The sequence below is a fragment of the Taurulus bubalis genome (assembly GCF_910589615.1).
Source record: "Taurulus bubalis genome assembly, chromosome: 1".
Taxonomy (NCBI): Eukaryota; Metazoa; Chordata; class Actinopteri; order Perciformes; family Cottidae; genus Taurulus; species Taurulus bubalis.
In genome coordinates this window covers 45,597,095-45,621,091 of record NC_136589.1, presented here as the reverse complement: position 1 = coordinate 45,621,091, position 23,997 = coordinate 45,597,095, and the positions used below count along the sequence as shown (strand labels likewise).

At 44.3% G+C, this 23,997-nt stretch overlaps 1 protein-coding gene across 1 annotated transcript in view; it reads left to right on the top strand.

Moving 5' to 3' along the window:
* Positions 1 to 5,652: 5,652 nt before the first annotated feature.
* myt1lb (myelin transcription factor 1-like, b) overlaps positions 5,653 to 23,997 on the top strand; it is a gene marked incomplete at both ends in the record, with an annotated part of 56,870 nt that continues 38,525 nt past the window's right edge. The window contains 2 exons of the mRNA XM_079226742.1: positions 5,653 to 5,698; positions 8,068 to 8,101. Of these exons, the coding sequence (XP_079082868.1) occupies positions 5,653 to 5,698; positions 8,068 to 8,101 (80 nt within the window). The remainder of the gene's footprint in view (positions 5,699 to 8,067; positions 8,102 to 23,997) is intronic.

The following is a 23,997-nucleotide window of genomic DNA, read 5'->3' as shown; positions in this document are numbered from 1 at the left end:
TTTTCTGTCAAAGACTGAATTGTAAAACACACTCGTCTTAAAGTCGACAGAAACCACCCACAAAATGTTTTTTTCATATTTTGAAAATAACGTTTCATGTTTTGAAAAGAAAGAGAGAGACTGAATGAGCAACAAATGTGGAAAAAGTAACCACTATAACATTTCCACAGTTTAGCGTGATGCACCAGAAGATAAGAGAAAGGATTACTCGTCTCCTGGCAACTGGAAAACAGTCCAGCGCAGATTTTTAGCGTGCTTTCCCGCATTTAAAAAAACACGTACATATGGGCTGATTTACGAGGAAAAAGAGTAATGCACTGGACAGGTTGGTCTGGGTTGGAAAAGATTAAATGCAAAACCCCAATCTTCCGTTTTGAATCTGAAACTGTTGAAATAATAAGGGAACCCGTCTTCATAAAGGTCCTCAATCGTTTACACCTCTTTTGTGGGCCAAGTTTCAAATATAGATCCCCCTTTGCCTGGAAGTTTTATTATTAATTATTGGCAGAGGCCCAGATGAAAGGTTTCCGCCGACTGCATGTTTAGAGGTATGGGATCAATTATTTAATCTGTTGTGATCATGTTATATTGACCCTGTTATTGAACTATTAGATTTTAGAAAAGCACCTTGTAACATAAGCCAATACAAACCCGTTTTTTTTGACACAACAGCTTACTTCCTATGGCAGTTTAATTAATTCTGCTCCCCACGCAACCAACGCAGCAGCAATGCAGTTTTCAAAGATGGAGCTGAAAGGCAATAAAGCCGAATAGAACCACGATTTTAAGAAGGAAAGGGGACCCGAACATGATCCACTTAGGGTGTGTAGCGATCGTTTAGGTAAAAAAAACACACACCCTTGGTGTGCTCGCTGCGATCTCTGGACCGGCTGATAAATTGAGGCATTGCACCTCTCTCTCTCACCCATTTTTAGAGCCGTCTCCCACCAGAGCCGTTCTCCACACCAGTTAGGAATCACTCTCTGGATTTTCAGCCTCTCCTTCTGCCTCCGTCACCCTCCTCCCCACACCGACTGTCGGTGCCCCACTCCCTATCTCTGCAGCCCTGCGCGCTAATTCAGATGCTCTCAGTGTCGGTTCGACGCACGTGTTTACTGTCACGAGATGATGCGTGGCATAAATACCTATTCGCAGCGAAATTTTATAGCGTTTTGGTGGCTCCCCACCGCCACACTGTACAGAATACCAATGCGAGAGTGGGAGAGAGAGAGAGAGTTTGTGTACGTGTGTGTGTGTGTGTGTGTGTGTGTTGCGGAGGGTGGGTCGGGCGCCATATGCCTGAAACGCATTCTCCCAAAACTTCAAGGTGAAAACAAAGGGAAACTGATAACGATGTGAATTGTTGTGACAGATGTCTGCACTCCCCATCCACCCCCACCACCACCGACTCCACCATGATAAACACACACACACACACTCTCACACACACACAAACACACGTAACACTCGTCTGAGTGTATATTACAATAATCGTTGCGTTTCTTATCATGTTTCATTCCCAGTAATATCCCCATTCTTCGCTATCAAACAGCAAGCACCCTCTCCTTTTTTCTTTCTGATGGCATCCCTTTGTCCTATGTAGTGATGAAGGCTCCTAATAACGGGCGTACGGACACTTTAATTCCCAAGGAAGAGAATCTACATATTTGTTTTTGTTGTGACGAGGACTCTGCAATCCATATTACCGACAAACACTGTTGGCATTTGTACGGCTGCTTTTCCCAATAAGCATGCAGAACAAAATGTTCAGCTGCGTTCCGCTCCCCATCGCACAATACGCATGTGTTTTCAAAGGGTGCCAGTCTTCTGTGAGGAATCCATCTTGCGTTTGTAGCCAGGGTGCATTTGAAATAAGAGGCAGCCGTCGCTTCCTCCAGACCTCTTGTGTCCTGAAAGTGAATCGAATCCTCACACATTGTACGCGGCTCAATGTGCCACGTGGATTACAATTCATGGATGCAAATTACAAAACACGGGGAGATCTTCTGTCATACACATTTAGAGGCAATGAATGGTAAAGAGGGACATGGAGTGCAGCAAGGTTTTTACCTAATTACTCGTGCTGTCTTTTTGAATATGCCAACTGAATCCCAGTGGAGGTCACGTGTGAAATGAAATGGTGAATTACAACACAAGTTAAGTACATTGTGCAAGACAATCAATGGAAATTTTGGTAGGGTATACTACATATTGGCAGGAATTATTACCATCATTATTTTGGGAACTTTATATTCAGGTGACAGATCACAATAAAAAATGTAAGTAAAAACAATCATGACTAATTAGAAAACCTACATATATTGGCTTTAAAACATTGTTTTCAAATGAGAAAATAAACCAGTGGAGATAGCCAAATGGGTTTTAAATGAATCATTTATCTTGTGAAATAAATTATTTTTCTCAACCCCAAAAAAGGAATATTCTATCTGAAACACGGAGCTACGTGGTTTCCTCTGACACGTTTAACTTGTCGAAACAGGAGAACATGCTGACGGTCCTTTCGGAGTTGGCCTCCTCATACGTGCTTGCTTCCGGCCAACCTAAACTTTTGGCGCTTGGCTCAACGTGACTCCGTGGTTATTCATCCCGGCCCATAATGACATTGATCCGGGGGTCTAATTGAGACACGGAGACGCGGAGAAGGAGCGGGCCTCCTCCTAATCCTCAATAAGCGGGCTAACCTTCATTACTGCCGTGACATTTTCCCATGGGGTGCTAAGGGGGAGACAGACGATGAGGGCTCTCCGACATATGGTGAGCCGCTTCCCGGGGTCCAGCGCTCACGAGGAGCCTTGAGGGAAAGACGCAGAGGCGACACGTTGTTTTACCTCTAGCTGCTGGACTCACCTGTTGTGGAAGAAAAGTCTGACAGCTCTAGATAGGCTATCTTTGTGTGGGTGTGTGTGTGTGTGTGTGTTTGTGTGTGTGTGCGTGCGTGTTAATATGTACTTCTATCTTAGTCCACAGATGATATGTTTCTTTTAACATCCTGCCAGCAGGTTGAGACTATTTCTATATAATATTTTCAATATTTCATTTGTTTCATTTACGAAAACACACAGCTCACTCTAATATGTAAATATCACATTCTTATTAATATATCGGACATGCACTGGGAATGAAAAACATCAAACGCAGTGGGAAAAATGTGAACAAATAAAAACAATTTAAATATATTAGGAAACATTACAGCAAAAAAACGTAAAAACAAGCAAAACCAAATGACACCAGTGGTGACAACCAAAATAGATCTCCATGCGACACGCTGTGCAGTGGGTTATGATGCAATGAAGTCACATCGATTATTGGATTTTACTGATGGCTCCTGTCCAGGGTAAGACAGTCCAGCAGCTACTGCCAACGTGGAGATAAACACAGAACCACTGGGGCTTTGCTTTGTGCAGTTGTTGAGGCGGCTACGAAGACCCGTTTGTGATGCTGTGGTAGATTTAGCATGGACGAGTCCTCCAGGAGCAATACAGTAGGGTGCATGGAACCACATAAGCGAAGATATGGAAAACAAGAAGTCCAGTTTTGATACTCATCCCTTTGTTTGATCTGTTGGGCTCGATATGTTTCCTCCGCACCATATGCTTTAAGCAATGATTTTAGTTGTAGATATAGAGAAAATTGATGCCCCAACAAATAGTTATTTACAAACAATGAGTGTGCTGCAAATGCTGGTGCTGCTGTGGGAAAAGTGTTTTCATTTCTAACAGCAGGAAAAGAAGTGGGAGGAACAATGGCCTCCATGGATAAGCAGAGAAAGAAAAGAGCGCCACCTACAGAAACGTTTAAATTCATGAAATCAATTGAATAGAAATGACAGTGCCGCCCACACTGATTGACAAGTGATCTCTGGGTATTTCAGTACAGAAAAAGCAGCAATGAGTAGATGCAAACTAGTAGAAGGAACGAAAAGTGTTATATCTCAATGTGTCTTTGCTCACATAACTACTTCAGGGGAAATCAAGGTTACACACTCATATGTGCTCACTCACTGTGCTCAGTCTCGGTCTGGATGAGGATTCATTCGTTGTTGTTTCCCTTTTTTACTTCCTTTTTGTTCTCAAGGAAGGGTTTATTTTGCATTGCCATAGTAACTACAGTTGCGTTTTATGTACAATATATATATATATATATATATATAAATATATATCGATAGAGATATAAAGATTCTTATAAATATATATATAGATATCTATATATATAGTTTGGATCACCCTTCCCAAAATACCATAGGTCGTTCCCTCCCTGCTACGCTAATAAGATTTACAAGGTATCCCTGCCTTTCATCATTTTATTTTTCTCCCGTTGAAACATTTATGGGCCTTCATAAAGAAACACACCATTAGAGCTGAGAGGCTCCACAGTACAGTAAGTGTGGTGTTAATAAATCATGTTTAATAAAAAGAGACATCCAAACAGGGCAACGTCCCCCGTCATAGTCCGAAGCCAGCAGGCATGAATATTTAGGGACATCTGGAAATAACAGAGCGACGTTCAGGCCCCTCAACAATTTATGTTGTGTTGGTGTGGAAACGAGCCTACCTTTAGAGGAACATACGAGAGAGAGAGGTGGGAGGGAGGATGATGCTTACTCTGGCATATGAAGAGCCTGATCGGGCTGAACCCTGAGGAGGAGAACCAGCAGTGAGGTGGTGTTACGCCTGCAGTGCATGTGTGAAACGACGGATGGATGGTCACACACATTCATGAATGAGGGCATGAACGGTTGGACAGATGGACGGAGAGAATGATGAATGAGAAGTAAAGAATGGATGTTATGCATAATTTCAATATGGCAATTTCTGAAAATGGAATAAATGATGTTGCGACACATTCTCACTCCCCACCTGGTCAGAATACCGCCGCTGCCCCGAGAGTCAGTTATGCAAGTGTCAGGAATGTACTTAGATTTCAGGTTTAATTGCGCAACGAAAGTACTGGTTAGGTTTAGGAATGGTTTGCTACATAAAATGAATAAACTATAAAATATGGAAGTAACGTAACAAAATGAAGGTTAAAACAAGACTTGGTTTCTCATGGGCCAGCCAGTCTTGTGTTTGTTTGACCCGGGGTATGTTACCAATTGTCTTGCTTGTCTCTCTATCAAATGAAGAAGAAATTCATTCAAGTCATCTTAAGAGCAAGAGACAAAACATTTCCCCAAACATTTTTTGGGGGGGTTTGAACAACTCTTTTAATCAGTTAATAAACTAATTATTCTATCTTGGCCAATTATGAGTCTTTGCATAATTTGTATTAGTTTGGAGATAATCCCTGAAATACTGTGTGCACTTTCCCTTTTTAAACAGCTATCCACTAAATATTGACTTTTGATTGAAGACATCCGCTCGTATAAAAACAGTTGTATGTACCAGTCGGTCTCCTTTACTCAGCAATGGTTTCCAAATGTTCCTTTCTTTAAATGACAGCGAGTCAGTCCGTCACCAACAGTAGAGCGCATGAAGCGTTACAACCGAGTGTTCCCAACATCAGGTGTGAATTGCATGTTTGACAAGGAGAGGCAAAGGTACTGGATTTGAAGGAACACGAAACCAAATTAAAGATAATTTCTCAGTGCTGTCTGTCGCGGTGTCTAACAGCTTGTTCGTGCCTCCTCTGCAGATGGAGGTGGATGCAGACGATAAGCGCCACCGAACACGCTCCAAAGGTATCTGCACGAACACACACACACACACACACACACACAGCAGCGCTGTCATTCAGGGTGACCTTCACCCCCTTTCTCCCCCCAACACAAACACACACTGTACACACACCGCTGCACAAATCCCAGACTGTCACAGTTGAGTTGCCTCTTCTCACTGCTCTCTCTCTCTCTCTCTCTCTCTCTCTCTCTCTCTCTCTCTCTCTCTCTCTCTCTCTCTCTCTCTCTCTCTCTCTCTCTCTCTATTTTGAGATATCTTGCAGAAATTAAATCACCAAGTCCACATTTTCAAAATGTTCAAAATGAAAAGTCTGCCACAGTGACATCTAATCCTGTAAAACGATACATAGTGCAAAAAAAACAAACAACAGGTAGCTCTCAGTTTTAGCTGATAAAACAGTGACACTTTTCATTTTTGTATTACTGTTTATGCCTCTGAAGGCCTTATGTTTCGTATAAACATATACATCTCATATGTTCATACCTCTTTATGTCCGTCTCTCCGTCCGGTCCATACTTGTGAATGCAATATCTCCATAATGCCTTCAGCAAAATGTTCGGCAAATGTTGTCTTGGACTCAAGGATGAACTGCTGGGGTCAAAGGTCATTGCGACTTCACAAAACACGTCTGGTCCAGCCGGCTTAGGGGCTTTCTCTATATTGAAACACGGCAGTAACACACAGAGTGACTTGAGCACAACCAGCATGACGTAGGAGGAGTTCAGTGGTCTCAGGGAGTCAGTTTAGCACTGAATATTGGAGGGAAACATTAGCTTTCTTTTAGCTTTTTCATTAGCTTTTGGAGACATTTGATGACACCTAAATCTGCCCTAATCTTACTCCCCACCAGCCCCCCGTCTGCCCTCTCTCATATGTCTAAATGTTATCTAAAAAGAGGCAATTTTTGAATCAGAGGACCCTCTTGATGCATATTTAATTCCCTTTAACTCCAGAAAATGTTGAACATCTTTGACTGAGCAAAGAACAAGGTGGTGACCATTGCTCCTACACTGAGTGGATCAAGCTCTGCGTGGCGAAGGCCGTGACCACGAGGCCCCTCGTTTGATTGACTCACCTGAGTGCTCTGCTTGTCGGCCAAGGAGAGGCCGGAGGACTGGCACTGAAATCATCTTCGGGCCGGTGGACTGTTGTTTTTTGTCGTGGGCACTTTCACACGGACAAATATTACGCAGCAGAAAGCGATGTCATTTTGAGTTTCGAACCGCGAATGAATGCATCGACCAATCACGTTGTGTTGGAACGGATATATTCAGAACGTACACTAAAGTGTGGTGTAGCGCACGGAGGCTCTGTAGTCCGAACTGAAACTAAGCTAACTCTATTACGACCTTCAACCTTGACAAAGGCAGCGTAGACCAGATCAACTCTTTCCGGCCGTACCTTTCACAATAAAAGCCCGAGACATAAACGATGTATAGCTCAAATTCACTGAGAGCGCTCGCTATTAGGGAACTCATAAAATATCTTACAGTAGCTTTAAGCTTTACGACAGTCTGCCAGACCCTCTGGGCCAACAGGATTTTGGTAGTTGGTATTCTGCCTATGAGTCTATTAAAACCTTTAATTGAAAGAGTATTGCAAATAGTCATGGCTGCCAGTATGTACAGTTCTGATGCAATATATTCACAGGCGGTAATTTTGCATTTCCGTGTCGTTTATTCTTCACGTCACATCAAAAAGTGTCTGCCAGAGGAAAAGATTGTCTTTAGCTCACTAGGATATCAAAGCTGCAGAAGAACATGTAACTTATTGTATCGAACAAAGAACCAATAATGAACCATAAAACATGGTACACTGGTAAAAAGAAAATTACTAATGTTATACATTTACATAAATAATATTTTAAGAAAACTGCAAAACATGTACACTGCTAATCCTTTTCTCTATTTTTTTCTTTTTTTTACTCAAATTACAAAATGAACATACTGATATTAAACTATGATCCCAGGTGCACAGTCAATCCTCTCATCCCCAATCCACACATACACTGAAATACATGAACACAAATAGTGTGTAAGCAGTTGTTCGCTAAACATTGTTCACATTTGAAACTACTTCAGATTACAGTTACACACTAGTGAGAATTAGTTTAAAAAAAAAAAACGTATCTTTTAGAAATACTAAACCATCAATTTAAGGCAAAGATATCTTCTCAAATGAATATATGTATGCATTTTACTGAGCTTGAAGTGTTTCACTGAAATTATTTATTTCATGGTAAACCTCCACAGATCCATAAATCCCAGTGATCAACTATTCAGCAGGTTCCTTTTCATGTGTTGTACAAAGAGCCTGTGGATGAAGCACAAGTCAGTTTCATAATCTCTCTCCCTCTCCCTCTCTCTCGTAGTGCCTGTGGATCCAGCATTAACAGAGCTTTTCAGGTCAGTGGGATTGAAAAAAGTGCACAGCACTTACACACAAACACACACACGCACACACACACACACACACACGCACACACACACACACACACAAGTGGCCTGCCATTGTTTTAGTTGTGAGCTAGAGACAGTCAAACCGTTCCTTCCAGCTGCTGTCTGATAGCTGCCCAGGCGTCAGCAGCCAGTGAGCCCTGATGCCACTCTCTCTCTCTCTCTCTCTCTCTCTCTCTCTAATCTCTCTCTCTCTCTCTCTCTCTCTCTCTTTGAACACCTTCAACATCACAAAAGACGATATCAGCACCCGATTCCTTCTTCCCACTAGTTGTTTCTGTTCCCTCGCATGAAATATTAAATCAGAGGGGTTTCTCATCGTTTTGCAGTCCAACTAGACAAGCTAAATAATTCAGTTTTTTTGTCTTTTGTGTTTGAGATATTTAGCATGATGGACCATTCTCAATTCATTAGCCATGCAGCACAACTCCTCCTCTCCGTGTACGCCTACAGCCTTTAGGTTGTTGTTGGGTGAGTTGAGTGGGTGGAAGGTGGAACACAGCTTCATTTCAAAGTTGAAGGTTTTCTTTGTCGCTGCAAAAAAGTTCCCTCATGTTTTTAAGAGGTCATTTCTTTAAGGATCGCACCATCGTGAGGGGGATGACTTATCGTCTTTCTACAGAATCATATTGAGATTAAATCTATTTTGAGACATCGTGATACACAATTACGTTGTCTGAATTGATAATAACAAGTCCGCTCAAATGTCTCCGAAAATCTGAAATGACTGAATTATGTATTTGTACGCGTACATAAACGTGCACACACAAAGTCAGTGTGTAGCTGTAAATATGAATTACTTCAATTTCACTTGAACCTGAAATGTATATTACTCAGTACTTGTTATTGGTTCACACAAGAGTATGCAACATAGACTTTGCCATGTGGTTATTTTATATAGACAGTGTTTTTATTGACATACCAGAAAGCACTATATATATGGTGATATATATTGTTATTCAGATATGAATGGACTTAAATCTGAACAGAAGATTTTGGCCCTAACGAGGATAAGCTTAGTTTTTATTTTGTCATCTAATTTAAAAAATATATATTTTGTCTATATACTCAAAAACAATATCACTGGTATTGATGTTATTTTGCGGCATCACCTGTTACCTACAAATACAAGAAATACATTATTATTATTATCTGTCCAGCCACATTGCAGTCCACAGAGCAGCCGGCTCACACTGAACTCCAACAGACTGCATGTCGGGTTTCAATGGCTACGGTGTTGTGATGCCTCGATGTACGTGGGTCCAGATAGAATACTCCATTTAGTTCTTTCAGAGTGCAATAATGGGATGTGTATTGGGTGGAAGTAAAGCGATGTATGCTTCATTGTCCCTGCCATGTACTGGGAGTGTAGAGGGCCATACGGAGAACACCCAACATCGTGCTATTTTTGACCAAGTTGATAACTATTGGTGGGGGTTAACTATTGATGCTTTCACAAAATATTTACACAAAGAGATTTTTGATAAATAATTAGGATTTAATAACTACGTGGATAAGGAAAATAATAGAACAGGTAGAAAATACTGGAATGTTCTGAAAGAGTCACAGTCAGAGCAGAAGGCTGTGGCTATTTCCTGGAAAGCAACCCTGGTACATGCTCCACAGAAAAGATTTGTCCGTCCATCATTGGATAAGTAAAAAAGTACGGTTATCCTGCATCCCTCCGTGCACAATCATGGTTTGACTGAGGGGCTTCTCGCCCGAAGGGACGATGCACAACCCCAAAATAGCTTTGTTGCCATCCAAATGCACCGGCAGCCACTCCTAAGCAGTGGTCCTAATGGAGCCCTCACACTGGCGTCGTAGCAGCTTATTGACTTATGTTCCGCTCAGCGCTGCACAGTCTCTTGGGAGGATGAGGAGTGTAGCCCAAAGGATCTCACTGGAGTTCATTAATGTTAGCCACTCAGCCCGCCCGTCCAGTTGCAGTTCTGACTGTTAAGTTAGCAACACACGCACGAGGCTAAACTGGATTACACACAAACATATATATATATATATATATATATATATATATATATATATATATATATATATATATATATATATATATATATAACCTGGATACAGCAGTGGCTATTTCAGTGTCCTCTGCTTGTCTTTGCGAGTTGGTTCCACCCCAGTTATGTGTGATTTTCATTTCGTCCTTGGCTGTGCGGTAGGGGCGGTTGCAGCTAAGATAAGAGTTCCTGCCTACCTATTTATCAATAAAATATTATTCCACCTGGAAGATTACTGTGTAACCTTTAGCTGATATTCATAGATTGTACAAGGTGTACTCTCCCTCCTCTCTCTCCTCAATCCTCCATCCCTCTCCACTGTCTCCCCCTCCCTTTCCCCATTTTCCACCGTTCTCACCTCCCCGCTCACTTCTCTCTGCCTCTCTCTCCCTCCCATCTCCTCCCTCACTCTGCTGCCGCCTGCAGATAGTAATTAATCAGGGGATCGATGTGAAGCCTATCTCCAGGCTGAGGCGTCTATAATGTCGATAATGCCGCTCGATGGCTCCCTCTCCCCGGAGAGTTGATGGTCTTCAGGACGAACACGCTTGACTTTGCATGCAGCAGCCTGGTCTGCGTCAGATAGGGTGCCTCTGTTACGCCGGTGCATGTGATCGCACTTGTGTTCCAATGTACACAGCCTGCTGTAGTGTGCAGCCCTGTAACACATGTGGGTGGAGAACTGCGTACGGTGGTCAGGAGTCAGGCGAATGATAGTCTCAGTGCTTTGCTGAGGGAAAGCGGACGAGCTGTGCAAAGATTTTAGGTTCTCCGTTCTGAGATCTGGTTGGAGACAGGTGCGTGTTTCTGGTTACGCCCAATGAAAGACATCGAGCAACACCATTCTTCATACATGATACGCGGATTAGCTTGATGTCGTTTTTGAAGATTAGACAGAAGGGTGGATTTTCCAGTTCGTCCTCTGAATGTATCTGAAGATGTTGGCGGAGCTCTCTGAAGCCTGTAATTTGAAGGCTTTTCTTTTGACTGGGTTGACACAAAAATGGACACACTTTTGTTACAGTTTTATTCCCATAGAGTCGCCAATAAAACAGAGTCGATATGGTTATGGTGAGAGTATACATTATGTATCAGTCACTTTTACAACTCTCCTCTAAGCCACTATGTGTTACCTCTTTCGGCAACAGAAGTATTGCAATAGTGGGCTCCCACCAATGAAAGTATTGCAATTATGTATATACTTGCCATATTATGAACTGAATGTCTGACAAAAGACAGTTTTTCTCCATTGTGTACAGACACACAACTCTGAAAAATAGCATGTTAATATGGTAGCTCAAGACTCCTGACTGTTAAACTCACACTGTTAAAAAGCACAATGACTTTGTTTTCACTTCGATAGAAACTCTGAATCAATCAGGACTGAAATCTTAAGGATTACCACCGTTCATGTAAAAAAAAAAAGGACCAAAAAAACACTAAAGATAAAGCCAAAATACCTGAAAAAAATCTATATTGGTATTTGCCTCAGAAATGTATTGGTTGAGCTCTTGTGTACACGCCGTATTCACATGCATTTCAGACGAGTCGCTCTCATAAACAATATATAATGGCCTTGCAGGACGAAGCAGCTCGGCCTCGGCGTTGATGCTGGCGGCGTTGTCAGACCGCGTGCCCGTGTGCAAGTGCCTTGTGGATCGTTGTGGAGAACCGCTCATCGCTCGTTGACTCCAGGGGAGTGAAGAAGAGCTTGGTTGTAAAGTTAGAATATCCAGCATCCAACAGCTAAAGTGAGCTGCAGTCAATGAGCCGCAGCCTGTAAAGACCCACTGCAGACTGCATGCTCGACTCGGTCTGCAGAGCGCTGAAGCCCCCCGCCCAGAATGCTTTCATTCAAAGTTTATCGATGTTGAACGTGTCCCGTTTCCAAATTGCAGCGACCTTCGTGTCAAGTGGATCCCGAGATTCTTTTCTTTCTGGCTAGATTGGTGTATGTAGTATGGGGTACAGGGCACAGAACCCAAATCAGCTGGAGGTGCAGGTTGGACGACACGAGGGGAGAAACCCTTCAGAGGGCATCCGCGCATCATTAGAGCTGCCCTGTGTCTGCGCCATGAAAGCAGATATGAAAGACGTGGAAGGTAAAGGCGTCCCTCTCCCTTCAAAGCGCCAATTACATGGTTGAATTTCTTTCATGAAAGAAAAAAATAAAATAAAGATAGCTTTAACAGGGACCCCCCGCCCGCCCCCCGTCTCAATAAAGCTCATCGTGGTTTTCATACGCAAAGGTGGGGCGGGGGAGGGGCTAGACCGAGCTCACAGCATAAACATTCCCCTCCACGTCTCTTTTGTCATTTGCATATTTACAGTCTGCCATGCTAATCATGTTTATTGGGGTGTATAAGCACTGCACATGAGCTCAATAGGGGAGGATAGCTTTGTGCCAGGGATACAGAAACACACACACACACACACACACACACACACACACACACACACACACACACACACACACTTCTGAAAATAGATGGCTCCTCCTGCAGTAATCCAATTTCAAAAGACAAAAAGAGCCGTCTTACGTAACTGGGACAGCACGGGATTTTGCTAATTATGGTGTTAATGCACAGTGAAGAATTCCCCTGATTTTGAACAAATGCCACGATTTGTGAAGATACTTGCGTGTTGTCGGCCGTCGTGTAGTTGAGCGAGTGCACTTCTCACAGTATTACAACATCAAAGAGCACTGAATCCATCATTATGCAAGCTGATGGATGTCTGGCTGGCGGGAATACGGTATTTGTTCACTTGACCGCATGTATCCCAAAAAAAAACTAGGAATAAAATTACACCCGATGTAAAAGCTATCAATATGTAAAGGTGTTCGAGGTGGATGTCTCAATGCCTGAGGCTGGCTTCGCAAAGGTAAACTATTCACTCCCGTATTTGCATTAATCAAAAAACGTCCAAGGAAACCAAATCCAGATTTGCACGATTTCACCTTGAGCACGCAGCGTTCATTGTCAGTCCCGGTGTGCTTTTGCACTGAAGTGTTGAGAACAGTTAAGTAAGGCGGATGACTGCTAAAGCCCCTCATTTTTCCCCTGTCAGAGTCCCGCTTTCACACAAAAGACATACGGTTGTGCTCTCGTCGCCGACCGGCAGAATGAGAGAGGCGTATAGCGTCCCGGCCCCGGCTTTAATTGCCGGTGTCAGAGCTGAAACATGGCCGAACAGGAAACGATCGACTTAATGAAACGCTTTAATTATTCAACATAATCGAGGAACGTGACGAGCGTGTCGGTGAATCCTTTGGTTCGCACGAGGTGTCTCTCCCAAACGCGCGCACACACACACACACACACACACACACATTCACACATTGTGTCTCTCCCCCTCTCGTTCTCTTTGTCTCAGCCACATTGAACACTTGCTCTCCCATGGTGCTCTCCCTCATCCTTATTACTCGCCATTCTCCTCAGCGATAGAATGAGTGAGATCGGTCCGTGTTATAATGACTTGCCCTTGTCTGCTCGGGGTCGTTACTCCCCACCTCTCACCTCCCCCCTCCCCCGCCCTCCTGCAAAGCCTGTATGCCCACTGGTCTGAGCCCCTGCAGCCATTCTGCACATCCCTGCGGGGCCGACTGGCCACTGGCATCGATCTGAGAGCTGGACAGCACAAGAATGAAAGGAAGGGACATCTTTTCGTTCATTTTCTTTTGCCATCACACACACACACACACACACACACACACACACACACACACACACACATTTACCAACCGTGCGCGGCAGATAATTAAAGACAACTAAAACAAACACGAGGATATCAGTTCATCTGCACGCCTGAGACTGCTTCCTATCTCACTCGCCCCTCTCTTCCTTCCTTCTGTTTCTTCATCTCGGCATTCCTCTTCTGCTCCTCTTTCCTGCCTCTTTTCAGTTTCCCCTTTCCCCACTAACACCCCGTCCCTCCCTTCCTTGCTCATTCCCTTCCCTCCTTCCTTCCTACCTTCCTCTTTCTCTCCACCCCTCCCATCTCTCTCGGCTGTCTCTGGCAGCTCTAATTCCCTCTTCAGATGGTGCGGCTCTCATTTGCATACTTATCAAAGTGTTTGGACTATCCGACAGAAGCTGTAGGAAGGTGGGGTCATTAATATGTTAATTACCCCCCCTCCTTTTTCTCCCCACTCCCCTTTAGACGGCGGCACACCATCCGTATCCTCCACCTCTCTCCGCTTCACACGCAGCCTTTGAATGTTTGAATACCCTCAGAGACCCTGCAAATGCCATAAGACTCTGTAGACACTCACCCATGGGGGTTCGGGTGGGTGTCTATACTGGCTGGGTATTTGCGCGTGTGTGTTTGTGTGTGTGTGTGTGTGTGCGTGTACTCTGTAAGCTACTATCAATTACGTGTCTGCTGTTGCGGATTAGCAGCATTTGAACATATGATCATTAGACATTTTAGAGCAAGAGTATGATCTGTTTACTCCATTGACCGTGCGCTAAACCCCTCCCCCGAACTGTGATGGTCCAATCACTGCCTCAGCAACTGTAACTAAACCAGGCGGCAACCTCCGGTTCTGTCGAGTGAAGCCGATGCGGAGGGGTCTTAAAACCTGCATTCTCTCTAGCAGGGGGCGACTCCTCTGGTTGTATAGAAGACTTTGAGAAAATGACTCTACTTCTCTCTTGATTTATTCCCTCAGTAAACATTGTAAACATGAGTTTATGTCTCAATCCCTAGTTTCAAGTCTTATCCAATACAGCATGATGTTCATTTAGTAAATGATGATCAATTTAGAGTCAAACAGAACACAAAGCAGGGGATGCTTTAGGGCGGGCTTACTGTGATTGACAGGTCTCTGCCGCAACCAGAGACGTATATGTATATCTATACACTGTATACGTATCTATATCTACATACTGAAGCATTGTAAGAGCGAAAATGTATAAGGAGAGATAAAACTGTGTTCATCTACTAAACTGTAATTTAGCTACGTTAGCTAAATAGCTACGTTAGTGATTGTGTATTAATGCAACTTCAAAAGCCAGTGGGCATATCAAAAGCTAACTTCCAGCAAACCCAGACAAAGTTATTTGAGACGTTAATTGAGCCCTCACACCATTTATTCTTGTACTGTACAAAAGTAAAATATACTTTTAAAATAATTTAAAAAAGGTCCTTTTACTTATAACTTATAACACAAGGACTAACTAGTGCAATTTTCTACATGGATTAACTAGTGCATATTCAAGACCTCTCACAAGGTATACTATATGTGATTGGGAGCACTTCTATTGCCTCAACAGCTCTCAACATGTCACTGATTTGCTGCTATATTAATGCTCTGAATCCTATATAGCAGCCGGAGACATCATGGAGCTAATGTTAGCTTAATCAGCTGATAAAATCTGTCTAACCCTGGCCTTCAACCAAGCACAGCTAAGGAACAATCTCCCCACCAAACTTCCAGGGCTACAGTAACAGACTTAATCTGCATACTGTACAGGACGCTGCTCCCATGTCAGCTAAAGCAACACGATAACAATACCTGTCCTTCATAAAGGTTACAAGGTCAGCGGTGAAGTCACTCAGCTGAAGGAGTAGGACGTATTGTTAACTCTGATTTATCGGCTCACGAACAAAGGTTAATGGGTCATTAATGTGTCGGCTTGGTTGGCAGTGCATTGCAGATTAGTCAACGTTGATACAGGTGATTGACTCGGGTACATTAATTAAAAACGGCACGGGAACTTGTAAGCAAACGTCGTCTTGGGAATCGATGCCCTTGATCACGCTTGTCTTTGTGGTGTGAATCTGCTTTATGGGAATGGGCAAATCCCCCGAATGTATTCAGTAACGTGCCAGCAGACACAGGTAAGTGGTTCCTGTAATGAAAAGGGAAACGTGAAAATAAATCAACATGTTCCATGTGGAACAGAAATGTAACCAGGGGACTCAAGTGTTTTCTAAAGCAGGTTTCAATGATTTAACCAGGAGAGCGAAGGCAGAGGAACTGTTACAACATTCCTGCTCACCAGTTTTAGTTTGAAGCTTTTCATGGACTTTAACAAAAAAAGGAATAGTAACAGGTACTGTGTTAATGTTGACTCGGCATTCCTTTTATCAGATCGTTTCAAATGTATTTGATAGTGTAGAGCAGGGATTCCCAAAGTGTGGTGCGGGTGCGCAAGCTGCCTCTAGGGGGTGCGCGAGAGGAAAAATTTAATGGTGGTCTAATAGTGTAATAATTAATATTAAACATAATTTAAAAAAAAAATTAAGTAGGACTTTTTAATTATAAAAATTCCCTTTGTAAGATTTAAATTTAAAATTAAAAACGTACAATTTAATAAATAGATGCACTTCTTTTTTTTACGTACACACTTGCTAGCCTAGCTTGTGCACCTAACGTCATTTCATTCATTCAGCAACATCCATGAAAATATGTTAAACTGGCTGAAATCAGGGAAGCTGTCAGGTGGGACATCTAAAGCTATCAGTAATAAAAGAGGAGAGGGACGGAGAGAGAGTGAGGAACCGGAGGGAGAGAAACGGAGAGGTGCGTTGGGGAGAGACCGGGAGAAGAAATCGACCGGGAGTCGGAGAAAGAGGAGACGAGAGTGAGCATCAGACTGGGAAAAAAAAGAGGAAATATGATGACAATTATCTGGGTCTGGGCTTCACTTGGATTGGCGATGCAGATTGCCCGAAGCCACAGTGCGTGTTGTGCAGTGAGGTTCTGGCTAACAGCTGTCTGAAGCCTCTTATTTGCGCCGCCACCTGAACACCAAGCATGCCAGTGCAAGTCAGAAGCCCCTTACATTTTTTAGATCAAAATTAGAAGAGTTACAAAACAGCCAAAAACTATTGCAGTCTCATTCACGCGAGTCTCTCAAAGTGAGTCTCTCACTTTCTCCCTGTCCCTCTCCCTCTCTATCTCTCTTGCTGCAGGCTGAGCCACCTGCGCTGCATGTGAACATCCTCATATGGACTCCTCCTTTTTTATTTATATCTGTTTCTGAGCCTATGCATGTGTCACTCTTTGTTCTTTTCGTGGCTTACTGTGTTTAAGTAAATAAATGTGAAATGCAATCTGCCTCTGAGCCTGTGCGTGTGTCCTCGCCATCCTTATTGCTTTTTAAAAGTGACGCCTTGTCTAACTGAAATTTATACAGCGGACTAAATCTTGTAACAAACGCCACGCGCGAGCAAACAGTTCTCGCATTGGTCCGATTTTATGCGGCTATAAATAGGCTCTGTTGCGGTTTTTTTTAAGGTGTGGGGGATTGGGGGTGCGTGAACCCGGTCGGGATGTAGAAGGGGGTGCGTGGCCTAAAAGGTTTGGGAACCGCTGGTGTAGAGAACTGTTTGGTGTGCCATCGAGTCAGGACGGCAGAGTTATAGCAGGTTAGGGAGTCGAGCTTTGATAACCATGGGAAAATACATTTTAGAGGCGTGTTTGTCCTATTGTATGAACAAAATGAATACACCATTGGAAAGTGGGTGGAGGACTGAGGGCCAAAGTAAAGGATAGGCAAAGAGATTAGACAAGACGAAAGGTGAAATGAGGGGAGCCCTCACCCTGTCCTTAGCAACAATAATAGCCTCACAAATCCACCTGGCCTTGCCTCGGAATACATATTTTTTCTCGGTGCCAAAGCGAGAGGGCGTTCAATCCAACCCAAGCCGGGGCAGACTTAACAATTACTCTCACTTTGAACGCAATCTCCCTGGCTGGGGGAAATGATTGACAGATTGTATCCGCGGTGTCAGGGGGGGCAGCCACGCCCCTCCTGACTAAGGCAGAAATTAGAGAACAGTGGGAGCTAAATTACACCTTAGCAGAGACCTCTGGCAGGAGGACAGGGAGGGAAGCATGATGAATGAGAAAAGGATCGGAACAGAAAGGTAGAGGGGCTGAGTCGCGTGGGAGCACCGAGAGGATGGGAGGAATGGCTCGGAAATACATTTGTAGCCCCACACACACACACATCTACACACACACACACACACACACACACACACACACACACACACAGCGAGGTAATGGGTCTGCACTACTATTGGAGTGCAAAGGGAGAGACACTTAAATGCCATCTCTACAGTCGGGATGCTATGTACTCCCTCACACACACACACACACACACACACACACACACACACACACACACACACACACACACACACGCATCTATGCTCTCTCTTCTATGTCATGCTTTCAAAGCACTCAGACGGATACGAGAGCAGCAAGCAACCAGCAGAGTGGCACAATAAGTCTCAGGGTATCTACAGTGGGAGAGCTCATTGGTTTGAACACATTGTGAGGCGAAGAAATAACCGACGGGCAACATCTACTGTGGTCACTATAGAAACGCTTCTCTTATCAGTCCACATTTGGTCTGGTGTATACAAATGACGTATATGTGCTCAACACAACGATTCGTATTATACCTCGTTACTTGCATACAGTCAATTATAAAATAAACTTGCGTCCTCACAGGAAACAGTTGGCTTAGGTTTAGGCAACAAAACTACTTGGTTAGGTTGAGGCAACACATTTGCATTACTTGATCAGGCGTTATGGGACAAATACATCTACGTTCTGGTTTCACACAGATCGCACCTGTTGACTTTCTGCGTGTCTCCTTCCTCTGTGCCGTAGAGCTCCACTGTTCCAAAACCTATTAAAACCACACCAACGAGCCACACTGTGGCACTGGGTGATATGCTTTTTCATTCAAACAAAAACTTTGGGTTTTATTTTCAATCCCACAACGTCACGCTGCAGGGAAAAGTCACTAAACTAGAGCACCACATGTGGATTAATCCGTATCTAGAAATAGTCCCTATTTACTAGTTTTGAGTCACTTTTTTAAATTCATTTTGTGAAATACAACGGTATATTTGTGACCTGTTTTAATTCTTCGGCAGGAGCAAATGGGCGTGGGACAGAGTGCCACAGTCAAAAAGTATGGTTTTGGTCTTTATTTTTGATGACAGAAAAACACCAGACCTATCCTTTTAAATTGTACATCTTCATAAACAGGTCAATTGTCTGACTGTGATGTGTGTTCCAGGAATAGCACATGCCAGGGCCAGTGTAAATGTAGTCTTATAAGCATCACTTCCCCAGCAGCTTTTGTCCGACTTATTCAGAGAAAAGCGATGTTCTGGGAGTCGATAGCAGAATACAGTAGAGTCCTTTGCAGCGCAGGGCGTTGCTGCCTGCTGGTGCCAAACCACTTGCGGCTGCTGTCTGATGGTCCACTAAGTGTTTGCCGCTAAGGCAGATGGTGTGCTGATGTGCTGTAGGTTTACCTCTATCTGGGTAGAGTGCTGCCAACCTGGCTTCAATGGGCCTCGACTGGAGCAGGGCCTCCAGAAGAGGCTCTTCACCTGGAGAGAGAGAGCGAGAGAGAGAGAGCAAGAGAGAGAGAGCGAGAGAGAGAGGCAAAGGGCGGCACTCTGACACACACATTCACACGTACATTCACACCTACATAGGCTCTCTCTATGCCGACCGACACAAATGTAGACATGCAAGTCACACGCGCACACACATCTGCTAAGTCCTCACACACACACAACCTACTTCACATGTAGAGCAGCGCTCCCAGCTGAGTGCCTCTCTTCAACCTGGCAATTTCAGATCCAGTTAAAGTACACAGGGCGTCATGCTGATTTCACAATATGGGGGGTTTGAATGGTAGAATGGCCTCACTACAGCCCTCGTTACTGATCCGGCAAAATCCGACTCATCTATTTCAATAGCTCTCTGTTATTCGCACTTGTGTGTGCATGTATAGAGGGCGCTAGATTTCAGAAGTCCCTCTTTTTTTGGGACACAATCTTGCTGCAGCAGTGATGGATAGTTGCTGTAAATACGGGTGCATCTAATGCGCAACATTTTAAGGGTGGACATACTATTATGTACGGATTATGTCGTTGTTCGTACGCTCGGCACCATCTGACAGTGATGTTTTGGGTGACATTTAGTTTCTAGGTTGCACAAGATGCTCCTATAAATGAATCATGAGTAAATCTGTGAGGTGTGAATAATAGATAGGAGGAGAGGTAAAAAAAAACAACAACAACAAAAAAAACAAAGGAGCGCTGTTATTATTTGTTAATAAGACACTCTGGAGCATCACTAACTAGATCTCATTACCACAATACACGCTGGCATGCATACACACACACAGCCACACACACCTCCAACCACCCACATGCACGACGCACACCTTGTGCACACACACACACACACACACACACAGATGCCCCCACATGCCTAACGCATGCAGAAGTCTCTCATCCTGCATGACTATTTTTACCTGTGAAGCCTGTCGTTGCCTAGCACTCTGTAATTACATCCCACACTCCACCGGCGAATGATTAGACGCAATGATGGATGGGTTAACGCCGTCACCTCGGGACGCCTCGGCGCAAAACTAATTAAGTGACCCGTACACGTGTCATATGCCCGATACGTGCGATAGCCCTCTCAGCCCGCTGCCATAGCGGTGGGACGAGTGCGATAAAGGTGCGCGACGTGTTCCCCTGTTAATCAACAGATAAGAGATGATGAAGTGACTTTGCCGTTGATTGATGGATCTTTGGAGCTCCGCGCCATCTAAAATATACACTGCCAGAACGGCGTTAAGAGCTATTTTAGTGGCGTTTGGTTTTGGAGTTTTCCTCGCCAAACATGTCATTTCAATTGCTTGTTTCTCTATACACGCGCAACCATTTGTTTCTTTTCCTCAGCAATAAAGATAACCTCCTTTATATCATTTCGTTTGCTTGGCACATATCTTGTTTCTGGACCCACAATCAATGCTCGGATTTCGTCATCATCCCCCACGAAATCACTGTCAAAAAGGCTTTTTATTTATTACGATGCACTTTTCTTTTTCTTTGTGCAAGCCAAGAAAGATGCCACTAAGGATTTTTCTGTCACAAATGGTAAAGAAAGTTTTCAGACTCTGCATAGACAAATGTTGGTGTTATTTGGATCAGGCGTGTTTTTCTGCTGTGTGTGTGTGTGTGTGTGTGTGTGTGTGTGTGTGTGTGTGTGTGTGTGTGTGTGTGTGTGTGTGTGTGTGTGTGTGTGTGTGTGTGCGAGGGGTTGCGTTTGTGATTGCCACGGCTGGGGCTGTGGGCTGAGTAATTGCTTGTCTTGGTAGGGAGCGCGTGGTGGCGAGCTCGAAGTCAAGCGCTCTCTTCCTGCTGTAGACCTCATTTGGATTCCACGTAGCTAGCTAGCAAGCTAACACCAGCTTGGGCCTGTATTATTCATAGCTTGACAGATAGCGCTCACTAAAAGCATTGGAAGCAGGCCAGGTGGTGATGGAGCGACATGGAGGAGCGGGTGGGGGGGGTTGTTCACTGCACACTCAGCCTGGCAGGAGGTGGAGGAGAGGGTACAGGGCAGGAGTAAAGGATACCAAATTGAAGATAGAACGGAGCAGCAGGGAAACATCTCGAGTGGGATTGGAAAAGGGAATGTGAATATAGACACAGAGACACGGAGGAGGTGAAGAGAAGACAGAGGGTGAAGACAGAATCACCAGAAGGCCGCACGACGTCAAAGGACTACAAGACGTCAAAGGACTACAAGACGTCAAAGGACTACAAGACGTCAAAGGACTACAAGACGTCAAAGCACAGCTGACGTGACGACGGAGATGAAGGGTGAGCGGAAGCGGAAGAGAGCGAGCGAGCGAAAGCGTTTCTAACGGGGCGCAGAAGAGAGAGGCCTGGAAAAAAAGAAGAAGAAGAGAACAGGCAGCCATCCGCCCCCGCCAAGCTCAGCAACCCCTCTGCCTCCATGTGCGCAACCAGATAAGGTCGCATTAATCAAAATCTGCCACTTCCCCTTCCAAAAAAACACCGGCTATGCCATCAGCCCCCCTCTGTGAAGTATCTGTCACTGGAAAAAAAGGGAAATTTCCATATTTAATGGGGAAGCTTTATATCACCAAAAAGCCAGTGTGGACTGGGGATGAAAAGAGCCGCGTTGGGTTAGATCTGTCAGCTCTGTCATTAGCTTACACACTTCAGACGGCATGCGGAGCCCCGGGGTTCATTTCAGTTGGCTCCGGCACCATTGTTATCATTTTCAGCAGTACGGTGAAGCTGGGCTGACATTGGTACTTGCCGTGTACGCCGCAGTCGCTCGTGTAATAACGGTTTATTATAACAATACCATAATATCTATCATTCTTCATCACTTTCTTTCTCAGCACATGAAAGAGTCATTATTTTTCTTTCTATCAGCGTATTCTGTCCTCACATAAACCTCTAATGCAATTTCAAACAAACTTTGAAAAGCGTTTCAAAACCAGGGCCGCCAAATGTACAGTGGCATGCACATGCTTCCCTTATCGTGCCTTCTCTCTGATGCCATTTGTTTATCCCCCCCCTTTGTAATCCCCCGCAGCCCTCGTCCCTTCTTTGCCTCCTGTGCATATTATGACAAGCCTCCAGACTACCTTTCCGCTGTTACCCGGCGACAGATAAACAGGTGGTGTTTACGCCTTTTTTTTCATCCCCCTCTCTTTTCTACCTTTTTTTTTTATAACCGCCTCCCAGAGGAAAGACATCAAAGGGAATAACAGATCATGTGCGGAGTGTGCCAGGGGGACGGACGCACGGGGGGGTTGCTGGGGTTTGGGTGATGGGGGGCGGGCAGCTGCTTAGGGCCGGCTCCAGCTCCCAGCCGGGCACACATTCTGACCTCTAACCCCTAACTCCCCCCGCCCCTCCCGGCCAGCCCTCCACTCAGAGCGGCTGCCAACTAAATTACATCAGTGTCAAAAAAGCCCTCCTCCTCTGCTGGGGAGAGGGAGGCTGGTGAACGTGACGCAGAGTGGGAACCACAGTGTAACACGGGAAGGGCAAACACCACGGGCACGGCTTTTTTTTATCATTGTTGTTTCTGTCGTGAGTACCTTCACACAGAATGGGAATATATTACACATTGAAAAAGCGAATTCTATGATTTTTTACTGAAGTGAGGTTGAGTATTCATGAACCAATCACATTGTTCCGACAAATTGAATACGTTCACTGCAGTGTACAACAACATGCAGACTCCGTAGTTCAAACGAAGACGGTAAACTTTGTTACTCCCGAATCAGCACTGACCAGATCATTTCCTCACATTCTTACCTTTCACAATAAAAGTCAGAGACATGTACCAGAGGAACTCAGGCACTCAGGGCATTATGCTGAAAGGAAGCTCAATGAAACAGCTCAGCGAGCTCTAGGCTGTACACCAGTTTACCTCCAACAGACTCTCAGATGCTCGACGGTCGAGAGTCAAGAGGATCCCGGTAGTTAGTCCTCCAACCTCTTTTTGAAAAGTTGTCGCGACTTTGTGTTGAATATTCGTGTGTAAAGGCCTTCAGCCTGCCAGAAGGACTGTAAAGGGTACGGTTGGGGATGTTCTACATTTTTTGTTTTAGTGAACAAATCCCATGAAAAGGCTGACACAATGTGTTATTGTGTCTCCAAAAAAAAAACACTCCCACTCCCCCAGCTGGTCTGTGGCTCACAACCTCAAACCCACTGGTAAATTACGCATTGAGTTACTGAAAAAGAGTAAAGGGTGTCACATGAGGGATCAAATAACTGCAATGCACGTGTTCATGTTCAGCAACATGTCGCCCGGTGAAACAGTGTGACTCGCTAATGTGTTTTTAATAGTTTCTGGACAACAATGGAGCTCTCTGGCACAGAGGAATACAATACATCAGACTTTGGCTACAGAGGCCTTGGTAACCGAATTCAATTCCAGCCCCGAGACCTGTGGTGCATGTCGGACCGCCCTCTCTTCCCCTGGTCCCACTCTGC